Source organism: Thunnus albacares, chromosome 11 (genome assembly GCF_914725855.1).
Source record: "Thunnus albacares chromosome 11, fThuAlb1.1, whole genome shotgun sequence".
In the NCBI taxonomy this organism is placed as follows: domain Eukaryota; kingdom Metazoa; phylum Chordata; class Actinopteri; order Scombriformes; family Scombridae; genus Thunnus; species Thunnus albacares.
The window spans coordinates 13,408,685-13,429,949 of NC_058116.1; the positions used below are offsets into that span (position 1 = coordinate 13,408,685).

At 40.3% G+C, this 21,265-nt stretch overlaps 2 protein-coding genes across 3 annotated transcripts; one reads left to right on the forward strand and one right to left on the reverse strand.

The window, feature by feature from the left end:
* Nucleotides 1-2,186: 2,186 nt before the first annotated feature.
* Nucleotides 2,187-4,841, reverse strand: LOC122992539 (helix-loop-helix protein 2-like). The gene is made up of 2 exons (XM_044366369.1): nucleotides 4,528-4,841; nucleotides 2,187-3,271 (listed from the first exon to the last, which is right to left on the reverse strand). The coding sequence occupies exon 2, from the start codon at nucleotides 3,240-3,242 to the stop codon at nucleotides 2,871-2,873; it is 372 nt and encodes a 123-aa protein (XP_044222304.1). The 5' UTR covers nucleotides 3,243-3,271; nucleotides 4,528-4,841; the 3' UTR covers nucleotides 2,187-2,870.
* Nucleotides 4,842-13,914: 9,073 nt separating this feature from the next.
* Nucleotides 13,915-15,378, forward strand: LOC122992880 (ribosyldihydronicotinamide dehydrogenase [quinone]-like). Of its 2 annotated transcripts, XM_044366880.1 has the most exons (6): nucleotides 13,915-14,023; nucleotides 14,188-14,352; nucleotides 14,433-14,563; nucleotides 14,636-14,749; nucleotides 14,832-14,933; nucleotides 15,006-15,378. In XM_044366880.1, the coding sequence occupies exons 1-6, from the start codon at nucleotides 14,020-14,022 to the stop codon at nucleotides 15,303-15,305; spliced, it is 816 nt and encodes a 271-aa protein (XP_044222815.1). In that variant the 5' UTR covers nucleotides 13,915-14,019; the 3' UTR covers nucleotides 15,306-15,378. The 2 variants fall into 2 exon arrangements, with proteins under 2 accessions (XP_044222815.1, XP_044222816.1); XM_044366881.1 differs by lacking the exon at nucleotides 14,188-14,352 and having other exon boundaries at nucleotides 13,957-14,023.
* The last annotated feature ends 5,887 nt before the right edge of the window (nucleotides 15,379-21,265 follow it).

Genomic DNA, 21,265 nt, shown 5'->3' on the forward strand with positions numbered 1-21,265 from the left:
CATGTGCCTAAAATAGACCTAAATAAATAGATCTTGAGGTGAGATTGCATTGTGAATATAGCAGTGTTTTTATGGGTTCAAAGAAAATAAAAACATGTGGCTATAACCTTGATTATCATCTGAACAGCAGTAAGCTTTGACCACCCCAACTTTGCTTAGGTGGTCAAAAAAACTTAATGTGTGACTCACCTCAATTTAGGTGAGCAGGGAAAACCATAGCATAAGTATATTTATTAAACCAGGTGAAATCAAGTAATGAGCTCATAAAACAACAACATCAGGACAAGAGAGCTGAGTACCAGACTTAAAATGATTAGAAAAACTTTGAAAAACTTCGGCAGAGCACGATTGCATGATGCATTAGTGACGCAGATACTATTGTCCATACAATTGTCTTGAAAATATAGCAGAATTAAGGCCAGTGCTTTCTGGAAAAGCCTCATTAAACTAACCTTGTGAGGAAGCTGAATTCATGAGATCAAAACATTACAAAATCACACAAGAATCCATCTTGTCAGGCTTCAAGTTTTGCGCTTGTTTCAGAAACACTGGTGGTTCAGACCAATCAGCGTTGCGAATAGAGCTGCCTCACAAAGTAAGATGGTGATAGACAGATGGTTCATCCAATCACCTGCCAAATATTTTTTGAAAGTGCCTGTCCTTTTCCAAACAGTTTCCAAAGACGACTTCTCTCTTGGTTCTGTGTAACAAACCTGGCCCTTCAGGTTATGATTAAACAACAGGAAAAATGTGCAAGATTCTCTTTAAAACAGATTAAATTTTCCACAGAGGTCGAAGACTTAAAGGTGCAGTGTGTAGAATTTAAGAAAATAAGGTGAGCGGGTCCTTGTCCACGTAGCCCGCCATGTTGCACCATCACGTTTCTACAGTAGCCCAGAACGGATAAACCAAACACTGGCTCTGGAGACGGCTTTTCACGTTTTGTGAGTTTCGTGGCCACCATAGCTTCTCCTATATACTTGGAAAGGGAGGGGGAGGAGGAGGGGTATTCAGTTGGTTGCAATCTGCTACCTCACCACTAGATGCCACTAAATCCTACACACTGGTCCTTTAAACAAGGTGAATATGAACCATTTACAGTTTAATTTTCCTCAAAGAAACTCCATCAGAGGGCAGTGTTGCTCCTTCAAAACGAAGACTTTCTGACAAATCTTTAACACATTGAAGAATATTATGATCAAGCATGAGAGGGAATGTCCAAAATATAACCACGCTTCAGCTCCAAACCTGTTCACACATGAAATTTTACTCAAAGAGACTATTCAAGTCTAATATTACTGTGGCCCCATAGTGATAGCTGTGCAGACTTTAATACCTTCCAGCCTAGTTTTGGTATTTGACCCAGAATGGCTAAAACTGTAAAGAATATTAATAATCATTTATGCATGGACTTTGTTACTTTGCCTGCCCCATTTATCTTAAACTCTGATGTCAGGCTTAGCCCCATTGTATCCAGTGTGTAGAAGAAGTGTGTAGTGTGTTTAATGTGCAGTGTGGAGACAAATGGCTGTCACTCTTGCTGCTGGAGTGGACAGGAATAATACCCTGAGCCCCTTGGGCCACATTACACCGTAGAGACTCACATAAAGGGACATGAGAAGGAGTGCAGCCTGCTTCTGACTAATGGAGAGAAAAACCAAAGGGACAAGCAGGAGTTCACGTCCACAGCCTGAGCTCATACAAGATAAAAGACACCTTTAGGCAAAGCCAGGGCAGTATGTCAAACACTGACAAAAATGTAGGTCCAATAAGTTATTTATACACAAAAATTCATTTTATTGTAATGTTATAAAAATGTTTACTGTGTGCTACTGACAGTAAGAATAAATATAAGTAATAGTGACTCCTACTGCCACTTACCAAAAGACCTATAGAGTCATTCTACTTATGGTTCTGCAAAGTATTTTGGCTATTTTTTTACTTTAACATTCACTCATTTGTATGTACTGTGTATGCATTTGTGTGTGTGTGTGTGTGTGTGTGTGTGTGTCTCTAGAGAGAAGGCAGATGGATGGCCACTTTGGTTTGTCTAGAGAAACACCTGCCCTATCCAGAGGGAGAGCATCCCCAACAAATACCAAGACTCCACCATGGTGACAGAGATAGAGCAGTAGCTTTGCTTGAAATAAATAAATAAATAGCTAAAAAACAAACAGCAAACACTTCCAAAATGCTTTCAGAGGACACATTTTTAGATAAAATCTAATAAGGCTTTAATTTTCAAAAAACCCTCTAGGTTCAGAAATATTGTAAGATGACTGGGATCAAAACTGCATCAAACATGTTTTTTAAACATATTTTTAGCTCACAGTTTATTTTCAAAATGGATTTCAAGTGAATCCCACAGACAAAATCCCACAAGCACAGAGGACTATATTTATACATTTTGAAAGTCCAGTAGACTATACTTTTTTGTGTAATTGCAATAAACATTATACAAACTGGTGCAAGCAGTAGTCAAGTCCCAACAGAGGCCTGAACTAAAGACAAGGCCGAAGATTTAAAGTCAAGCTTACATAGCTAGACTACACCAGCATAGCAGCTTTCAATATATTCCATCCCTTCCATCCATAACAGTAAGCCTACAGTCCTGCAGCAGTTTTTGCTCATGAAACATTTATGTGGTATTCCCATAATCATATAGGCTGAAGAGGCTACAGTGTGTCTGTGTAGCCTAGAGTTACTCCATTACATTAAAATGACCTTACAACTCCACACAAACAGACACTTTCTTTAATCCTTTATAGGACTGTTGCTTCCAGGTATCAGTCACCTGTCCTGGCTGGTTACAAACAGTCATCCAGCCTCAGTGCAGCATCCAATTAGGCAGCTCTTTGTTCCTTACATCCCTAAACATCCAGCACATGGTTGAGGTAGGAGATGTAACAAATCGCGAGTCTCAGGATCTCTATTTTGGACAGCCTCTTGTCTGGCGGGAGCGTCGGGAGCAGTTTCCTAAGCTCTGCAAAGGCCACGTTGAAGGCCACTACACGGATCCGCTCCCTGGTGGCGTGCGCAGATCGGTATTTAGCTGTCGCGCGCCTCCTCCGTCTCTTCTCCTCTCTGCTGAGACCGGGCGCGTGCACGGAGCGCGCCTTACCATCTCCATCCATGGGCTCGAACGGCATGGGCTCACCCTCCACATTGAAAGTGTCCAACAGGGTCTCTGTGTGCAGTTGTCCCCAAGGTAGATCGGGCTCGGGCTGGTCAGGACTGAGCATCACGCTCCTGTCCTTAGACTGCAGCGCTCCTAGAAAATGACAGAAGTTCAGTAAAGTAAAAAGCCCTGCTTTGTCCCTATACCTCTTTAAAATTGCTGAGCAGAGAACCTGTGTGACTTAATCTATCTATTACACAGCTGTTTATTTTTACGGACTGTAATGTATATATGATTTTATGTGCGATATTGACTGATAGTGAGTAAAATATTTTTTTAAAGCTTGTTTTATTTAATTGGATATCTAATTTATGGACATTGGCTCCTTTGCACATCTGACTTTCACCTTTTTATTGTTTTAATTCTTATGAATATGCTCTGCCTCTGTATTGGCCACAGATCATTGTGTTTTATCATTTTATAGCAATAATGTATTGTGTATGTGTCTGTTCGGTTTCATGTACATACTGAGATTATGTACATTTTGTGTGTAGCTTGTATTTTTCTACATGCAGCTTGAACTTGAACCCAAGACAAATTACCCCTTGGGGCCAATAAAGTATATCTTGTCTTATTTCATTGAAGGTAAACTTTACTTTAAAATGTGTCAGACATCTTGGAGGATGGTGGATACAAGATTTCAAACTTGAACCAAGTTTTGGATCCAGAAAGAGACTTACACTTTTAAAGTTGGCGAAATCGTAAAATTACTTGACTTATATTGGTGATTATGTTATGTTACGTATGTTATTATAATTGCTGATTTTTGTTTTTTTGTAGAAGTTTTAAAAACTACAGAACAAAGGACTCTGACATATGAGAGACTCGTGCTACCCCCTGCTGGCGGATCTGCACGGCTGCGTCCCAGCGACCAGCGCTGTCCGAGGTGCTGAAACAAGATCGATCGATTTATCGTCCCAAGGGGAAATGTGTTTCCATAAAGTGTGTTTTATGCGTTCCTCAAAAACACAGACACATTTGCACAGTGTGTGCTCTCACATAAAAAACAAACACATAAAGAATATCAATACCGCAAAAACAAATGCACTTTATCCTTAACCTTTCCTTATTTGCTTTAATCTTTTTAACTTCTTAATGAGCAGGTGAGCTGCTTGCCCCGGAAGAGCAGGAGTAACTTGAAGGCTCTGATTTATTTTCTAATTAATTTCTAATTTTATCAAGACGGGGTGGGCTGTTATAAGTTAAAATAAAAATCAAAGCTTGCAATCTGAGCAACTGAGCATACACAAAGAAGCTTCCAAACATTGGAAACTGCGCAGGAGAGCAAATATTGAGTAAAATCACTGCTGGATGCAGAAAAAAAAGAAATAAATTTGATTTGAACTTACCTCACACAGAATCTCACATATGAAGCAACACTCAGCGCGCACCAACAGGTAAAGTTAGGTCTTAAGCTCCCGATCAGCCTCCATGCTATCCTGGTCTTGTTTTAGTTGAGCCAGGTCGAAGAGCTGAAAACGGGACGTGAGATTCACTTTGACTTGGGGTGAAACAGCCACGCAGCCCTGCTGGTCCTCCTCCCTGTCCGTCATACTGTCAGGTGCGCATCCCTCCCTTCAGTACGCAGCCTCGCCTGTTTGTGCGCAGGATGAGATATACCCCCATCTTTCCACGAAACAGGAGCGAAGTGACGACACGCACAGTGAGGGCGTTTGTTATCCAAACCTCTCCTTCCTTTCATTTTCATTCCCAGCTGATAAAAACACACGTACGCGCGTAGCAAAGCTTTATAGTCAGATTTGGATGAGGTGCAGCCATTTCATTCTAAAGGTTACAACCCAGTGAACCTATTAGCCGCCTTGCTGTCCATGAGCGTAAATTAATTATAGTCCACTGGACGCGAAACTACTGGCAATGACGCCATATTTTCCAGGATCCTATTAGTATAAGGTCAAGTGAACACCCGTGTCTCAATAGAAAGTGAAATGTTTCAATCAGAAACAGGTTGAAACACCTGCTGTTGTCTGGCCATTAAACTTTAAGTGCGAACAAAGTAGAAGCAGCTCACTGTTATGATGAAAGATCGGGGTTTAAAAGCCAAATGCAGCTGATATCTAGGGAGCTAGGGATCTGTAAACCACCTTGCACAACAGAGATTGGGTCCAATAAACTGTAAATTTTCACTTTCGCTTTGCCATTTCATAGGCCCAGTGCTGACAGAGGTACCTGGGAAGGAGATGGTGGCGGATAAGATGTTTGTATGGGACATGAATTTAAGGCTGTACTCATTTTCCAAAGCAGGAAAAAAAGAAATTGGCACATAAGTTTGATAAAGGTTACTCTATCCATTGCCATGCAAGTTATAAACCATAAAAAGTATAAATCTTAATATTGTGATTCAGATTGTAGGCTGATGTATGGTCATGTGTGGTAGGTGTGGGATCGAGGTTCTGGCATTTTATGTTTGATCTGCTTATCTCTTAGAGGGAAATGTCAGAGCTAATCATTACTAACATAATCATCGTGAGTAAATCACCACCAGGGCGTGATGGTGGAAAATGTTTCCTCAGACACTGTCAGAAATGGCACCATAAATGCTCAATTGGGGATCATGTGTGGTTATTGAGAAGGCCTTGGCATATGGCTAACATCATTATCATTCTCTCTATGTGACCATTTCGGTCTTGTCGATTGGGAAATGACCTGGATACGCTGCTCATCACAGGGAGAGAGATGCGTCATGTGAAGGAGATGATTTCTCAGTAAACATTGGTATTTGTTTACCCTTCTCAGTGATGACTGGGGTGATTTGAGGGCAGGAGGGGCATCTTTTATTATTACAGGACCTTCAGTCTGATTGCTTTGCCCTCTTCCTGAAGATTTCACTGTAAGAACTTGGATTGTGTGTATAACAGTTTACCTGTTTGCTGTGCAGGAAAGCATTTAGGATCACAAGGCTGTAAGATCAGAATGTGTAAATAATTAATTGAGTTACTGCTGCAGTCTCACATCCATTGATACTGAAGGAGATGGAGTGGTGGGCTCCAGCCCAATTTAATGCCCAACTTTATATATTTCTTCCCGGTTAATCTGTCACCTAAATCTATGTGTCATGCTCTCAGTGGTTTTCGATCATGTCTACTTTCCTTTATCAGGAATTCAATAAATGTGATGATATGCAGTGTTATAGTTTGAGTCCTCTCAATTGCTAAATTTACTATAACTGCTGAATCAATGATAATCTTCTTCTTCTATCTTCTTTTTTTTTTTTTTTTTTTTTTTTTTTTACAAGTGGTCAGACTCTTCCCTCTAGTTCAAACACTGGTAATCATTGACTATTTAGATTAATATCCCACAAGGGGGAGGGAGGGCGGCAATAAGGGCCTATATGATGAATCTGGCCCTCATTGAGCTCCATCAAATATGTTTATCAGCTTTGAAATAAAAAAATCTTCAGAATCTATCACATTCAAGCACATATAGGCTGTGTCCTAAAGACAAAAAGTCAGAGTATGGACAGCTCCAGGTGCTGAAATTAAATTGATCAGATTAAAAACATATTAGTGATTAAAAATGTTCAGAAAACTGTTTCTGATTAATGTCTAAAATAGAAAATACGTGTTAAGTCTTCAAGAATATATTATTCTTATAGAGAAACATCTTTGTCACAAATATGAAACAGCAGCCTGATGTTGGGAAATCAGGGTAAAAGCTACATTTATCTGTCAATTCTTCGTTTAAATTTGTTTAAAATTTCTTATTTTTCATTGCCTTTCATAAGTATTGAGAAAGATATTTTTTTATCTGGAGGCTCAGACTTTGACTGCAGCCCAGCTTCACAGCAGGACTAATGAATAGATAATGCCCGATCCCTTCCGTCGCATCTGTCCAAACTTAAAGTCTATACTCTAGACTCCGGATAATCTGGGCTTCTGCCACAAACACCTGGTCGGCACGAGTGATAAGAAAAAGTCAAGATGTTTTAATTATCCATTTTATGTCCAAATGCACTAAAAACATTCAAATGAGATGTTACAAAAGCCATGTTTCTCCACTGTACATGTAAAACTGGACCTCCAATGAACAGCAGCACAAAACACTTGATTTCAGTAGAATCCCTTGTGAACATACAGTACAGTATCATGGGAGGACTTTCAGGTTCTGTGCCCTTTCCTTCACTGCATCTCGCCTCTCTTGTGTTCTCTCCTCCCCCTTTTCTACAACAACTCTCCTGGGTTTAACTCCTCGTCTGTCTCAGTCTGGACACCATCTGTTTAAAGGCCAGAGCCACAACCCTCACATTTCCATCTCCTCCTCCTCATCTGTGCATGCATGCACATGTGCATTTGTATATGTTAATGAACATGAATGTGCAGAATATTGTGCTCACGACTACAGCACCATAACTTTATATGTTTTAAATCATGGCATCTGGATTTCAGTGGTGGAAAAAGATTCTTGCAGACTGACCTGTGTCCTTCTTCCTTTCTCTTCCTTTCTATCACTTTTACCTTCTGTCGTGTTTATTTGCCATTTTCATGTGTCATCAACCAATCACAGTCCTGGAGATGCAAATGAACTGAAGTAGTTTCATTTTAATTTGGTCCCTACCCCACCCCACTCCCCCACCTCAATTCCCCTCTTTGCCTGGTTACCATCTGCTGTCATATTTTGTTTCTGCTGATTTGGAATCAGATGACATCTAATCAATCAGCTTTGTCACCATGGATACTGCGGTGAGGAGGAAGAGAGGTGAGACGTTGCAGCGGTTCTGTGCTTCTCAAGTCTTTTTGGCACAATCTTTAAATGTGTGCAGAGTCAAGAAAGAGACTTTGTGTTTTCTTTTTTCACTATTGGAGGAAGATGATGTTCTTTAGAAAATAATGTCAAAAGCCTTCATCGCAAATTATAAACATGAATAATGTATTGTTGATATTTAACATGAACAAGAATTGAACAGCAGAACATCAGCTTGAGAAACTTTGGATTTGCAGTAGTTTGTATATACTATATATTACATTCCTGTCATAGATGTAAGTATTCCCTTTCAGTAAACTATTCATTTCATAGAAGGTCACAAAAAGTGCTGATAACGCTATAATTTTTAGGCACAAATTTAAATAAAAATAGAGAGAAATTTTCAATCATTCTTCTAACAATTAATTCCAATTACTGTAACATTGTATTAGTTACCTTTAAACTCAAACAAACTAAGACACTCAAAATGTTGCCTCTATTTTCCCATAATTAATACCAAATTACTTTTCAGGATGTTTTAAGAAATTATGAGGAAACTGTTAGGAAATGACTACTCACAGTAGAAAAATATGTGAGACAACATTCAGTTGCACTATTTGGAAAAAATCAAAAGTTCAAAAGACCAATAAGTATTCAGACATGAACAATGGAACTCAATACAATAATGTGTTTACGATATGACTAATAACTGATGTTTAGTTTAGATGCAGATGTGTTGGTGTAAATGGAAAGTATAAGTACACATACTGTGTATTTTATGTAAGATTAAGCTTAATTGAGTGTGTGAGTGTATTATAATCATGTGTATATAGTAAATGGTGTGTATGTGTGTGTGTATCTATCTGTGCCATAGGCCTGTAGTATTCTGAACATTTTCTTTTAGAAAGATGGACTCTTGGGAAATTAGCCTTGAGCTAAAAGAGATCCAAATAAACAAATAACGTACAGACTCATTAAATAAGGCATTTGTTTGTATTTTGCAAAAGTTAAATAAAGTGCAACACTATAATTTAATTCAGTGGAGTAATCCCCTTGTCCTCTGTTTACTGACAACAAAACAAACAATCTATGTATCCACTCTAACAAGTTTTTATAGAGTTTTCATTCCAATCTAGCACTTAGATCAGTTTTGCTTTCAGGCTTGTGCACAAAATTCCCAGCTGCAGTGTAGGGACGAGAGAGTTGTGTAACAGCAGAAGAGGAGGACGAGGCGGTTAACACACCCTCTACAAAATATAATTGATACAGGGAAGCTTAAATGGAAAAGCAGAGTAGATGGATTTGTTGAATGCCTGAGAAGAACACAAGGGAAAACCCATGTGAGTGTTTTTGTGGGCTAAAATTTGAGCGTTATCTCCTTCAAACTTTAAAGCATCATTTCAAAATTGTTGTTTGTTCAAACTCCTTAAATATGTCTTGCGGAGAACACCTGTTACTAACTCCTCGGGGGAAGGAAGTCAGTGGACAGCGGAGAGGCATACAACATGTAAATGTGGCAGCGAAAAGAAAAGACAAAAAGAGAGACTTTCATTTCAGTCAGAGAATTTACTCTGGAAGCAGTCGCTCTCATCTCGGTGCAGGCCTGTGCTGTAACACTGAATAAAATATGCGCAAGGTTAGTCCTTCATCCACTCTGTTAACAATGTAACTCAGTGTTTCTCTACAACACACTGTCACACTTCAGTGAACATCACTTCATCACATTGCCTGGAGGGTTTTGGCTCTGGAAACCATACTTGGACGACAAACATTATAAGTGCCTGATTATCCCAAAGAGGACACAGCAGAGAGAGAGGAAGTAGAATGAGAAGAGAGGACAAACATAGTGAAATATATTACATTCAATGGCCTTAATATAGAAGTTAAGTACCACTTAACATACATATTCATTTTCAACTGAAGATATAAAGTGTAAGAAGAGACATCAGAAAAGGGCAGCGGATGTTGCTCTCAACACAATTTAAGGACCATTCAAAATGAAATAAAATAGAAAAACCAAAGTACTCAAAGTCACCTCAGCAAATTTAGATTATTTATTTGAACATTGCAAATGCACAATGTCAATTATGCTCCATTTCATCTTCTTGTATCCCTCTTTTTTGTTACACGCAAGAAGAAGTGTGTATCCCTTTATTTTGGGACCATCTGTTGCCAGGAAACTCATAGTCAGAGCTGTAAGCAATAGCAGACCCTTATTGCCCCTTTATAACTGAAATGAGGGCAGTTTATTGGTCTAATATGAGAACAGTCCGAATTCAAATTTATTAAAACACCTGGTCTCAAGTCATGCCAAATGTACAATAATATTTTCTCTGCAGCTGACCAGGATGTTTCCAGTCAGTAAAATGCAAGACAGTCCGTCACTATCAGGACTAAGTGGCTTTCTTTGGCCACAGTTAAGTATTGTGAGATGTTAACAAATTGCCATACATAAAATGTGTTGTGGAAGTGACTGTTGAGAGAAAGATTACACTGTGCATTCTTCCCTTGATGCTTTTATTGTTCTCCATCATTATAATATTCCCTGACACGGACAGAAAATGTTGTTTTTGAACTTGTCTCTCTTTCCTCAATTTATTCTGTGATATTGAGAACTTAGAACTGTGTTATTGGTGAAGTCTTCTCTCCTTGTCATTTTTTTCCACCCATCCTTAAGTATGAACAAATGTCACATTAACAGAAAACGAGCATGATGCACCATCAGTTTACCATACCTGCTGTGACACACTGTATATAGAAAGTCATATACTGACAGATTTACATGTTTTATAGAGGCCTCTTATTCATGTTGACCCACGTTCTTTAGTCCTCTGTATCTGACCTTAAACAAGCAGATGAAAGACTTAAAGATGGATTAAGTTTGTCAACCCACTTTTAAGGTGATGTTAAATGTATTCTATATTAAATGTGGCAAATGATTAGATACATGTGACATTATTTTCATGTCAAAATTGAAATGCTTATGTGTGGAAGCAAGTGACAGACACTTACAGCTTCACAGTTTCTGTCACCAACCCTGTGTCGCTTTCCACTGTCTCACACAAAACCTGGAGTTATAGTAATATACAGCTCTTCCTCTGGCTTAGATGGTGTGTAAAAAACAATTATCCTATGTACACATCTTGGATTGAGATGTATATTTCACTGTTGTTGTACTGTTATAGAGTATATACATGCATGTGGAGTTAAAGAGGTTTTCATTTGCTGTCATCTATGCTGTATAACTGAACAAACAACCGGTGATCTCAACATTCACTCAACAACACTCTAAAATCTCTGAGGACACACCACCTGTATCTTTTTGTGGCTATTTCTGTTTCATGAGAAAATCATAATAACAGCTTTGATTTGGGACAGGAAGTCACAGAAGCAGCTGTCTGATGTAAATATATGAGACTGAGCTCTTGCTGATAGGGATTATTCACAAACTTTTCTTATATCCTCCTACTCCAAACTTTATATGAATATTCAACTATGGTGCAGCTGGTAACATGTCAGATTCATGAGAAATGGTGATTTCCTCGCTGCAGATGATGCCACATGGCTCTTGCTGGTGTATGCTGCTTCCTGGGGGACTACTTTGTTGAAGAGAGGTAATTTCATAGACGTAATTTACTGTAATTTAATCTCAGTCACATATACCGGTAGTTTAGCTAGTCCAATGCTCATAATAAACTCACTTTTAAGAGGTGATAGCTAGCATATGAATTAAAAGTGTGAAAACCAGGCTACACATACTCAGAGTCTATATTAGTCTCATGGCTGGGGTTAATGTTGGAAATAGGACACTTTCTTAAAGATCTACTTTTTGCTTATTATATTTTGCTTCTTTTTGTATTTGATCATTTGGTTCTGATGAAACAGAAGAGGAAGGGCCCTGTTATACCACTGAAATTCAAGATTTTGAAAGCGGCCTCTGTAAGACCTAAACCTTCTCCAGCTGCCATAGCTTGAATTACTTTTAATTTCTGTCCTGGCCAGGGAGCCGTACTGAGAGCGTGCCAGAAGATCACTGTAAATCCTGGTGCTCTGTTTACTTACAGTCATTCCAGTGATTAGATCAGTGGCATTAATCTGTTAAAGGTTGCAGTTTGCATGCTTTACAGTGATTCTGTTCGTCAAATATATAGCCAAAATTCATGACTTACCATCTGGATTGCTATCACTCACTTTGGCTTTACCCTCCTTGAGCCCTGGCAGATATTCAAAAACAATGTTTAAATCATAAATCCCATCAAATCAAACTCTTGATTGCAAAGGAAACCAGGAACTAATATAATATAATATAGGATACAAAATATGATAGCTAATCTTCAAAGAAAACTTGTGATGCTTATTATATTTTCTTACACAGTTCTCCTGTCAAACATATCTGTATTCTTTACCTTTTTACAAAAAATATTACAAAAATTCAGATTCTCAGTATGAAAGGATGCAGAACAGGAACAGGGGCAATTAAATAGAAAAAAGAAACAAAAAAGATTTGGACATCCCTACTTTTGACTGAACACTTTTTCCAATTAAAAATGTTAAGTTCAATCAGAGGTTTTACCCTAGGTGCCTTTTGTCCATAAATAAAAAGGACCAAATTGATGTATTTTCTTGCAATGGCCACATGATGGCACTGTAGGCAACATTTTCACATTATCATCCAGCATTTACCATGAAGACAAGCCACCATCTATTGCATGTGTGTACCTTTTTAAAAGCCCCTATGTGCTGTATAATTTGCATGGTTGTGGTTATATGTAAAAGGAGCTCCTAAAGGTGGGCTGCAGATGTTGCTTTCATGTTGTATGTCAAGAAACCAGAATGAAACATGTGAACAGGCCTGGAAAACCTTGAGCACAACACAAGAAGTACCCGACACATGTAAAAGAAAGTGTGACACGTACTTGTCAGGATAGTTTGGATCATGTGGCTCAATACATCACAAACCATGAAAACATACCTCCCAGCAAAACACATGATCCCTTCCTGTCACAACAGAGGGAATGCAGCCAGAGGCTCACTGTGACAACGAGTAGGCTACTCAATGAAGACACAAAAACCAACATGTTATTATGGTGTAATAAATAGGGAGGCCACAGAGATGAAAAGAGTAGACCTCGTAAACACCAGAATGCCTCATAATTGTAGATTTGAACCATCCCTGCAGCGGTTTGACAAATCCAACCCTTAAAACTCAAGTCAGTGTCAATAAGTGAGAAATAGGAGAGACAACGTGAGAGAAGAAGCTGACAAAGAATATCCATATGTCCCACTCATGTGCTTGCATGCATGTGTGCTTATGTGCTAATATGTAGCAGTTGTTCATCACCCCCCCACCTGCGCTCCCCATCCCCACAGTGGCTGGTAAGATGGGACTCAGGAGTGATTTTGGTGCCAGATGTGTGCCAGCTCATGTTTGCCTTTGATGCCCATCGCTGCTGAGGGGTTTTTTTTTTTCACAGGGCAACGTTCGTGAGCGGGCCTCGACCGCAGGCAACTGTTTCTTTAAAGGAAAGTAATGTAAAGGAAAACAGAGCTGGAAGCCAGTAATAGTAGAGTGAGAGGATCACTCAGCCACATCTCCTTCATGTGGTTTAAAGACATCAGGAACGGCACATAATTATTAAACATCTTGTATGCAGACAGAGGGGGGACAGACACGCACTCAAATAGCCACACAGAAACTGAAAGACATGAAAACAGAGACACAGACAAATATGGGCTCTGTCTTATTTTGGGTAGGCTAAAATAGAAGACACACATTGCCTTTAGATAAAAGACACGTCTGTGAGTTTATCCTTGTGTTTAAAACAGGCTTAATCTGTGGGTGGTTTTACTGATTAAACCTAAATATATCTCTGACTTTTAGTGGCATGATTTTCTCTCCCTGTTTAAAAAATGTTTGCCAGGATGAGTTGTGTGGATGAGAGTTCTGTGAGGTAGCCAGCTGACTGATTGATGACCTTGATTGCTAATTGACAACACCTGTGGGAGTTCAAATGAGCCAGGAGGCTTGGAGTATAAAAACAACATCTTGACTTTTACTCTGGTATGAGCTGCCTTCTCACATTGTCACACAAACTTTTGTAATTGTAAAGCTCATTGCACACAGCTGACAACCTGCTTCAGGAATGGGTGAGTTTTTTACTCTGTGTTCTCATAGTTGCTGAATGTTTTGACAGTGTTTATTTCAAGCTCTTGTTCATCTTGAGTTTGCCCACACACACACACACACACACACCTGTGTTTTGATCCAATGTGCACTTGCTGTGTCTAATCTTTAACTCTTGACTTGGCAGCAAAGAAAGTGTTGATTGTGTATGCACACCAGAGTGCTGGTTCATTCAGTGCAGCAGCCAAAGATGCTGCCTTAGAGGTCTTAACTGCTCAGGGCTGCACGGTGGAAGTTTCTGACCTTTACGCCATGAAGTTTAAAGCTACTGCTACTGCAGAGGACATCACCGGTATATAAATATCCTGCTGGCATAATCCCTTGCTTTGATTGCTCTTTAGCCCTACAGTGAATTTCCACTTTTCTCTCTAGGAGAAATTAAGAATGCTGAACACTTCCGTTATGCAGAGGAGACAAAATCAGCATGGGAAGCAGGAAAACTATCTGCTGACATCACTGAAGAACAATGTAAACTCATCGAGGCAGACTTGATCATCTTTCAGGTAGAGCCTGAGTGACGGTAATGTTATGTTTAAGCTGTCTACATTAAGCTAACTTTGAACCTTACTTCTCAGTTCCCCATGTACTGGTTCACTGTTCCTGCAATCATGAAGGGCTGGATTGACCGAGTGCTCACACTGGGCTTTGCCTACTCTCAAGAGAAGCGATACACCCAAGGCATCTTCAAGGTAAGGCTCAAATCAAAAGGTTTGCATTACTTTTTATTTGTAGTCTGATTTTATATTTTTAAATTGTTTACTTTCTTCACAGGACAAGAGAGCCATGCTGTCCTTCACCACTGGGTCTCATGAGTCCATGTTCAGTGCAAATGGCATTAATGGAGACATGAATGTGACACTATGGCCACTTCAGGTACTGTTTCATAATAACACCACTTGTTGCTTAACAGCTGTTCAACACTTGTAAATTTTCATCTCTCTACAGAATGGCATCCTGCACTACTGCGGCTTCCAGGTTCTGGCCCCTCAGATCTTCTGGGCTCCGTCTCATGTTCCTTCTGAGGCCCGCAGCACCATGCTGGAGGTCTGGCGTACACGACTGCAAGGTCTCCTAGGAGAGGAACCACTTTCCTTTACTCCCATGGACTACTTCGATGGGGAGAAGGGTTTCCAGCTGAAGCCTGAGGTCCATGAGAAACATGCCAACAAAGAGTTTGGACTGACAGTGGGGATCCACCTGGGCAAACGGCTGCCACCCAACAACCAGATGAAGGCTGGAGTCTGAAGTCTGCAGGGCCTCATTTAGTGTCGTATCTGTCTTTAGTGTGTGTGTGAAATAAAATCTGACTAAAACATGACTTTCTATTCTGGATTAATCAGAACACATTTGGTAACTTCTTGCTGGTAGTTCAAATGGAGGGCTAGACTGACTGGGTCTTGCATGTATAAAGGGTACAACCAGGAAATGATCGCATTAAAGGACTTGAGTTTAATACATCTGTAAGAAGTCTCACCACCATTCATCGCTGGGTTGTTTAACTCAATGTTCAGCATTAAGGGAGACGTACATGAACTCAAGCCACCAGAATATAAGCTGTTTTCTGGCCAAGGGGCAGTTATATGGCCACATGTTCATTTTCAAGCTCCTGCTGGGATATTTAAACAGATTTCTGTCCATTCTTGGCTTAACAGTGTTTTGTGAGCTAGAGTTTAAACTGACTTTAATGTAAAGCCAATAGTACTTTAATGTTGTATTTGTGACTAGCAGACTTATGATACCACTATAGTCTTGCTGGCTTCATACACCCATGTGAGTTTGATCCATACACTCATCCAATTTTGCCGCTTTTTTTTTTTTTTTCTCTCACAGTACTGTAGTTCTCTAAAAGCATATCAATATCCCATCTCCAGAATATCCTGCACTATGGTTCCGGGACTCCTGGGAGAGAAACGCCCCTCTTCTTTATTCCCCCTGGCTGCTTTGATGGAGAGAAAGGTCTCCAGCTGAGGCCTGAAGTCCATAAGGAATATTCCCAAACGAGGGGTTTGTTCTGACAGAGGGAAACCACTCCTACTGAAAAGCCAGATCAAAGCTGGAGGGTATGACGAAAACTGCTTTTTTGGTCCAGCGTGTTCAATAAAGCTCGTATTTAATCTCTTGCTGATTTTTTTGTAGATGTTTTGTTTTCAACTGCAAACAAATCAATCATCTGACATCTGGTTAAAGCCAAAGTGTTCAGTACCTTGTTTACAGGCAGGATGGTGAGCAAAGACTGTTTGCATGCAGGTTTTAGTCTCTACACAGAAACATAAGTGGCTGAGCACTTTTCCCAGAGAAGCAGCTTTTGTTTGGGTATAGAGGAAATGAGATGGGGGCAGGGGAGGGGGTATACTTAAGGAAATGGCCTTGCACGTCCAGAGCACAGCCTTTGACATGTAGGAACTTGACGGTGTGCAAATTTCACAGCTGAGGTTTCACAAGGTCACTGTGTTGTTTGTTTGTGTTGAGTCAGTTCCAGTTTCATAATCACCTGTCTGCAGCTGGCACATGTTCAGATTTATCCTTTTGCTGTCAAAAAGCAGAAAAAATTCAGAGATTTTAATTATCTGGTGACTGTTTAAGAATACATTTAATTTCTGTTTAATATGGTGCTAAGACTCGAGGTGTCTCAACCAACTCTGCATCAGTAGATCTACACAGTAATGTAGACAAACAGTAGTATTGTCATTGTGCAGATTTCGAAGAGTGCTTTTTCTATGTGCATTATTGTCCAAGACAGAAAACCATAGTGTTTATGTGAGAATTGCCGGGTCTGGGGGCATAGTGTGTTTATGTATGTAAGGGTTAGACCATGCTCTCTGATCTGGTGTCCATCGTTCTCTCCCATTGTCCATCCCAGTTCTCCCACCCTTGCTGCAGGGAAGGCCATTTTCAGCTGGCTCAATGGGAGGAAGTGGGCACCGTCTTACCATGCAGGCAAGGAACAGAGTCTCCGGAAAAGCAGTCCTGATTTACTGAAAAGTCAAATAAACACATATTAAGATAAAAAAAGAGGAAGCGATATAATGTTCAGAGAAATACTGAAAGTTGAGTGGAACTTACTAACATTTCACCTTTTCATCAAACCTAATGTACAAGAGAAGGTTTTTTTATTATTGCTGAAAGTTAGATGAAAAGATCGAGACCACTCTCAGGTTTATACGGTAAATATGGAGTTATAGGCAGCAGCAAGTTAGCTTAGCTTAGCACAAAGACTGGAAGCAGGAGGAAACAGCTAGTCTGGCTCTGTCCAAAGATAATAAAATCCACCCAGAAGCACCTCTAAAACTCACTAATTAAGATGTTATATCTTGTTTAGTCCATACAAAAATGGTGGGAAAATGACAAATTGTGTTTTGTGCCAGATTATTTCTTGACCAGGTGCAGTGACTTCCTGGAGTCTTGCTGACATCATGAGGTTGCCAGGCAACCAGCAGAGTCTCCAGGAAGTTACTGTTGCTTGCCAAGAAAATGTCCGGTACAACCCCCCTTCCCCCAATTAAACAAATGAGATATAACATGAGTGAGTGGTATTGATCAAGCTATTGCTTTAAAGTTTTCATGAATTGTATTGCACAACAACAGTCATATGTAAACTTATTTATTTCCAAATAATTTAAGGAATATAACATTTAAAAACACAAAGACTTGATTCCTTAAAACCGAGGTGAGATTTGAGCCAGGTGTGATTGATTGTTTTTTGTTGACTTTTGGGTGTTTTGATAGGGCCGTAAATGGGTCCCTGTGTTTGCACCAGATGTCATAGGGTTAACAACAAGCCAGCCATTAAACACCCTGACCCACAACAGAGACAGAGAAAGAGAAAGAGAGATGGGAAACTGTAGAAGAAAACGAGGTCAGCTGAGAAATGAGTTAAATTATGCACATCATCCATCCTTTCACTCTTTCAGGGGCTACATTAAAATCCAATCAATTATACTGCAACAAAAAACCACAGCTTGTCACATTTTGTGAGTGTGTGCATATACATGAGGAAAGTGAGGCACAGTTCGGGGCCGTTATATTAAGATTGGCAGCAGGAAAGGTTTGTAATGAAGAACTACCAGGATTTACTTGCTCCCCAAACTGCTTCATGTTTTAAGTGACGTTCCAACTGCCCCCCTTTAACTTTGTATCACAGTGTGTCCATTGTACGTTCCCCATGTTATGGAACTGAGGAATTCACTCCTACATCTGAGCACAATCATCCCCGAACTACACCAATCACTGTAGCCTCTCACATCCAGTTAATCTTTCAGCATGTAGAAGGGTTCCCACAAGAGAAAAGTTGTGAGATTGATAGTTCAACAATACAATTCTTTACTGACCACTGGCTCATACATGCAACAAGTAATTTTTCTACTGGACTGCATACATGAGCTCCTAAACAAAATATTTCAGTTGGATGTACCTTTGGCGTGACAGGAGGTCAAGCATTTTATGGTTTTATTTTCTCATAAATTCAGGGTATAAACTCCTCGCATGAGTATCTGAATATGTTTGTGTGTGTTTGCCAAACATAAATTTCTCAGGATCCTGTGATCACAGCTTTAACAGCTGGTTAGAAAAATGATAAAAAGACTACAGCAGCTGTGAAGGAACAGGACCACAAAGAGAGCCAAGTAGCTCTTTACACGGTCCAAAATAGGAGAGAAAAACATGGGTGAAAAAATAATAACAATCGCTGCCTCCTTCCTCTTTTTATGGACTTCTGCAGGATGTGTCTTTCATGCGTCGGTCTTTTCATCCTCACCTCCATCCTTCTTTTGTGTCCGTCTTCTGCTCTCACCACTGTGAACATTGACAGGAAACTTTTTTCCACAACGGGACTTTTCACACATCTTTTGCTCATTAGTGATTTGAATGTTCACTGGAGACATGCCTGTACCTCTGGGAATCAGGGCTATAGTTTACCACATATAAGCAAACAGTTTCACAAATCAGGCTCCTGACAGGCACTTCACTCGGGTCGGCTGGCAGTGATAGGGCCCAGGCAAGCCTGCACTTTGCAACTCTGAAACTCTTACACGGAAGGCCTGCCATCATGGTTTTGATGAATGGATGGACATCAGGCGTGGCCTCCATTCAAGCTCTGATGTATAGAGTGCCTGGTGCTGGGAGGCTGGCGTGAGGCAGCAAAGCTGTTTCATATTTACAAGCAGGGGTTGAGTGTGGCTGGGAGTATCAGGGAAGGCTTTTGGTGGTTTGGGGAGTCAGGGTGACAGGGTTAAGACGGCAGTCAGCCATTACACCCCTAACTAAAATCCTTTCTATATTTCTATAATGAGAAGCAGATCTCTACTATCTCCACCACAGCCTTTATAGTGACAGGAGAAACAGACACATGGGGAACACAGTACATCCTGTCCCTCACTCCCATTTGATCCCTTGCTCCTCTTCGTTTCTATATCGGATTCAATCTTCTTCCTGGCTTTTGTTTCATGCATCTCCCTTGGATATTTCTCCCAATGTCACATGTCAGTATAAACAATGAAAGACTACAAATGGCCTCACATGTTTTTGTCTTGGAGTAAAAGATGCAACTGAGGCTCAAGGTTATAGATGAGACTATGAAAAAAAGACTAGATGAATGGGAGAGCTAGTGCTAGTGCCCCACACTAGGAGCTCCAGGCACACGAGACTCAACTCCAGATGCTGCCTGGGTTGCCACATCCTGACCGTAATCCCCCTGCAGTGCCGCATTCGTTTGTGTATGTGTGTGTGTGATCGGCAGGGAGACCATAAATGGGAACCACCTGGGAGAGAGAAAAATGGCTTGAGGTCATTTTCCATCCAATGTTGCTGTGGTGATTTTGATCAATCATTTTCTGCCTCAGGATCATTTGTAAAGGCCATGATATTTACTGTGTATCACCATTTAGATCTTTTTCTACCAAAGTGACCAGTTTTATTCTGCTGGCATGTTTATCTATGTTATTTATTCCATCAGCTTGTTTGAGCGCTATGGAGTTGTGTTTACAATCCATCCAATAAAGCCTGCAGTGTTTGGTTCTCCCTCAGTGCACATGCTCTTGAAAACTTGGCATTTCTTGTTTGCAACTGGAACGTCAATTTGTCTATGTTAAATCGTCCTGTTTACCATTGATGGAACTTAAAAGCTTAAAACTCGAGTTAAACAAGAACTCGATCCCAGTGATGGTCCAATAACACGGAGCTTTTCATGCTCAGCCATAGTCTAACAAGGCAACACTTACAGGTAATGTAACCGGTGAAACTATCTGCAGGCTTCTCCAAAACACAAGTGCATTCCAGCATTGCTGATGTGCCATTTTTCATTTAGCGTGACAGGACAATAGGGGTGAAAGTTAGCCACCCTATCTGTGAACTCTGTGTCAGCAGCATGGAAAAGCAACACTCTGTAAAGCACACATCGGGATTGTCAGGATAGAATTACTAGATTAGAGTTGCAGCCCCCTGGGAATGTGGTGAGATGGACACCTTCTCATGCAGCCTGTGGACAGATTCTGTCATTCACTAATCCTTTTTGGACACTCACTGTCCCCTTGAGCAAAACCTTTCCTCAGCTATTACCCATTTTCTGCATGATCCCAATGACCTGGCTCATATTAATAAACATTGTATGTGTGTGTGTGTGGCTGAGTGGTTATGTGTGTGTGCATGCAAGCAAAGAAAAAGGGTGGGCGTGAACAACTCGCAAGGCTTGGGGAGAGCAGAACTTGCTTTTCGTTGGAGTTACTGCTGCATGCAGGGATGATAGACAAAGTCAATGGACTGTATGAGCCACAGCCAGTCATGGTCAACAGCTAAGTATGAAGGCATTGACAGATTCACTGAGGTCAGAGAAAGAGACGGAGGAAGAGAACAAAGAGCTCAGCAAGACTGCAAGGGAAAAAAAACAGAGTAAAAAGCAAGATTTTAAAGTTGCTAAAATCAATGTATTGGATCAAATGACTATGTGTCTGTGAATGGTGTCACTGCAACCAACAAACCCACAGATAATTATCTCCAACTCTGTAGTTCCCCTCATCTATACATAGTATTATTGTGCCTTATAGCTTCTTTCAGTTCATTGTTTTGATTTTCCGGCAAGAAACTTAACTGTTTTGGTGTACTCTTACCACTCTTACCCGCATAGTTTCCAGCAGCAGATGTTTTCAGCAAAACACCCGCTGTATGCTACCTGCACAGCACCAAACAGCAGAATGACAAAGTTAGTGCCTAGT

Bases quoted from the DNA above. Each gene is read 5' to 3' on its own strand.
- LOC122992539 (XM_044366369.1), bottom strand. From the start codon at position 3,242: ATGCTCAGTCCTGACCAGCCCGAGCCCGATCTACCTTGGGGACAACTG.
- LOC122992880 (XM_044366880.1), top strand. The intron at 14,564-14,635 runs GTAGAGCCTGAG...CTTACTTCTCAG, and splicing joins CAGACTTGATCATCTTTCAG to TTCCCCATGTACTGGTTCAC. The intron at 14,750-14,831 runs GTAAGGCTCAAA...CTTTCTTCACAG, and splicing joins ACACCCAAGGCATCTTCAAG to GACAAGAGAGCCATGCTGTC.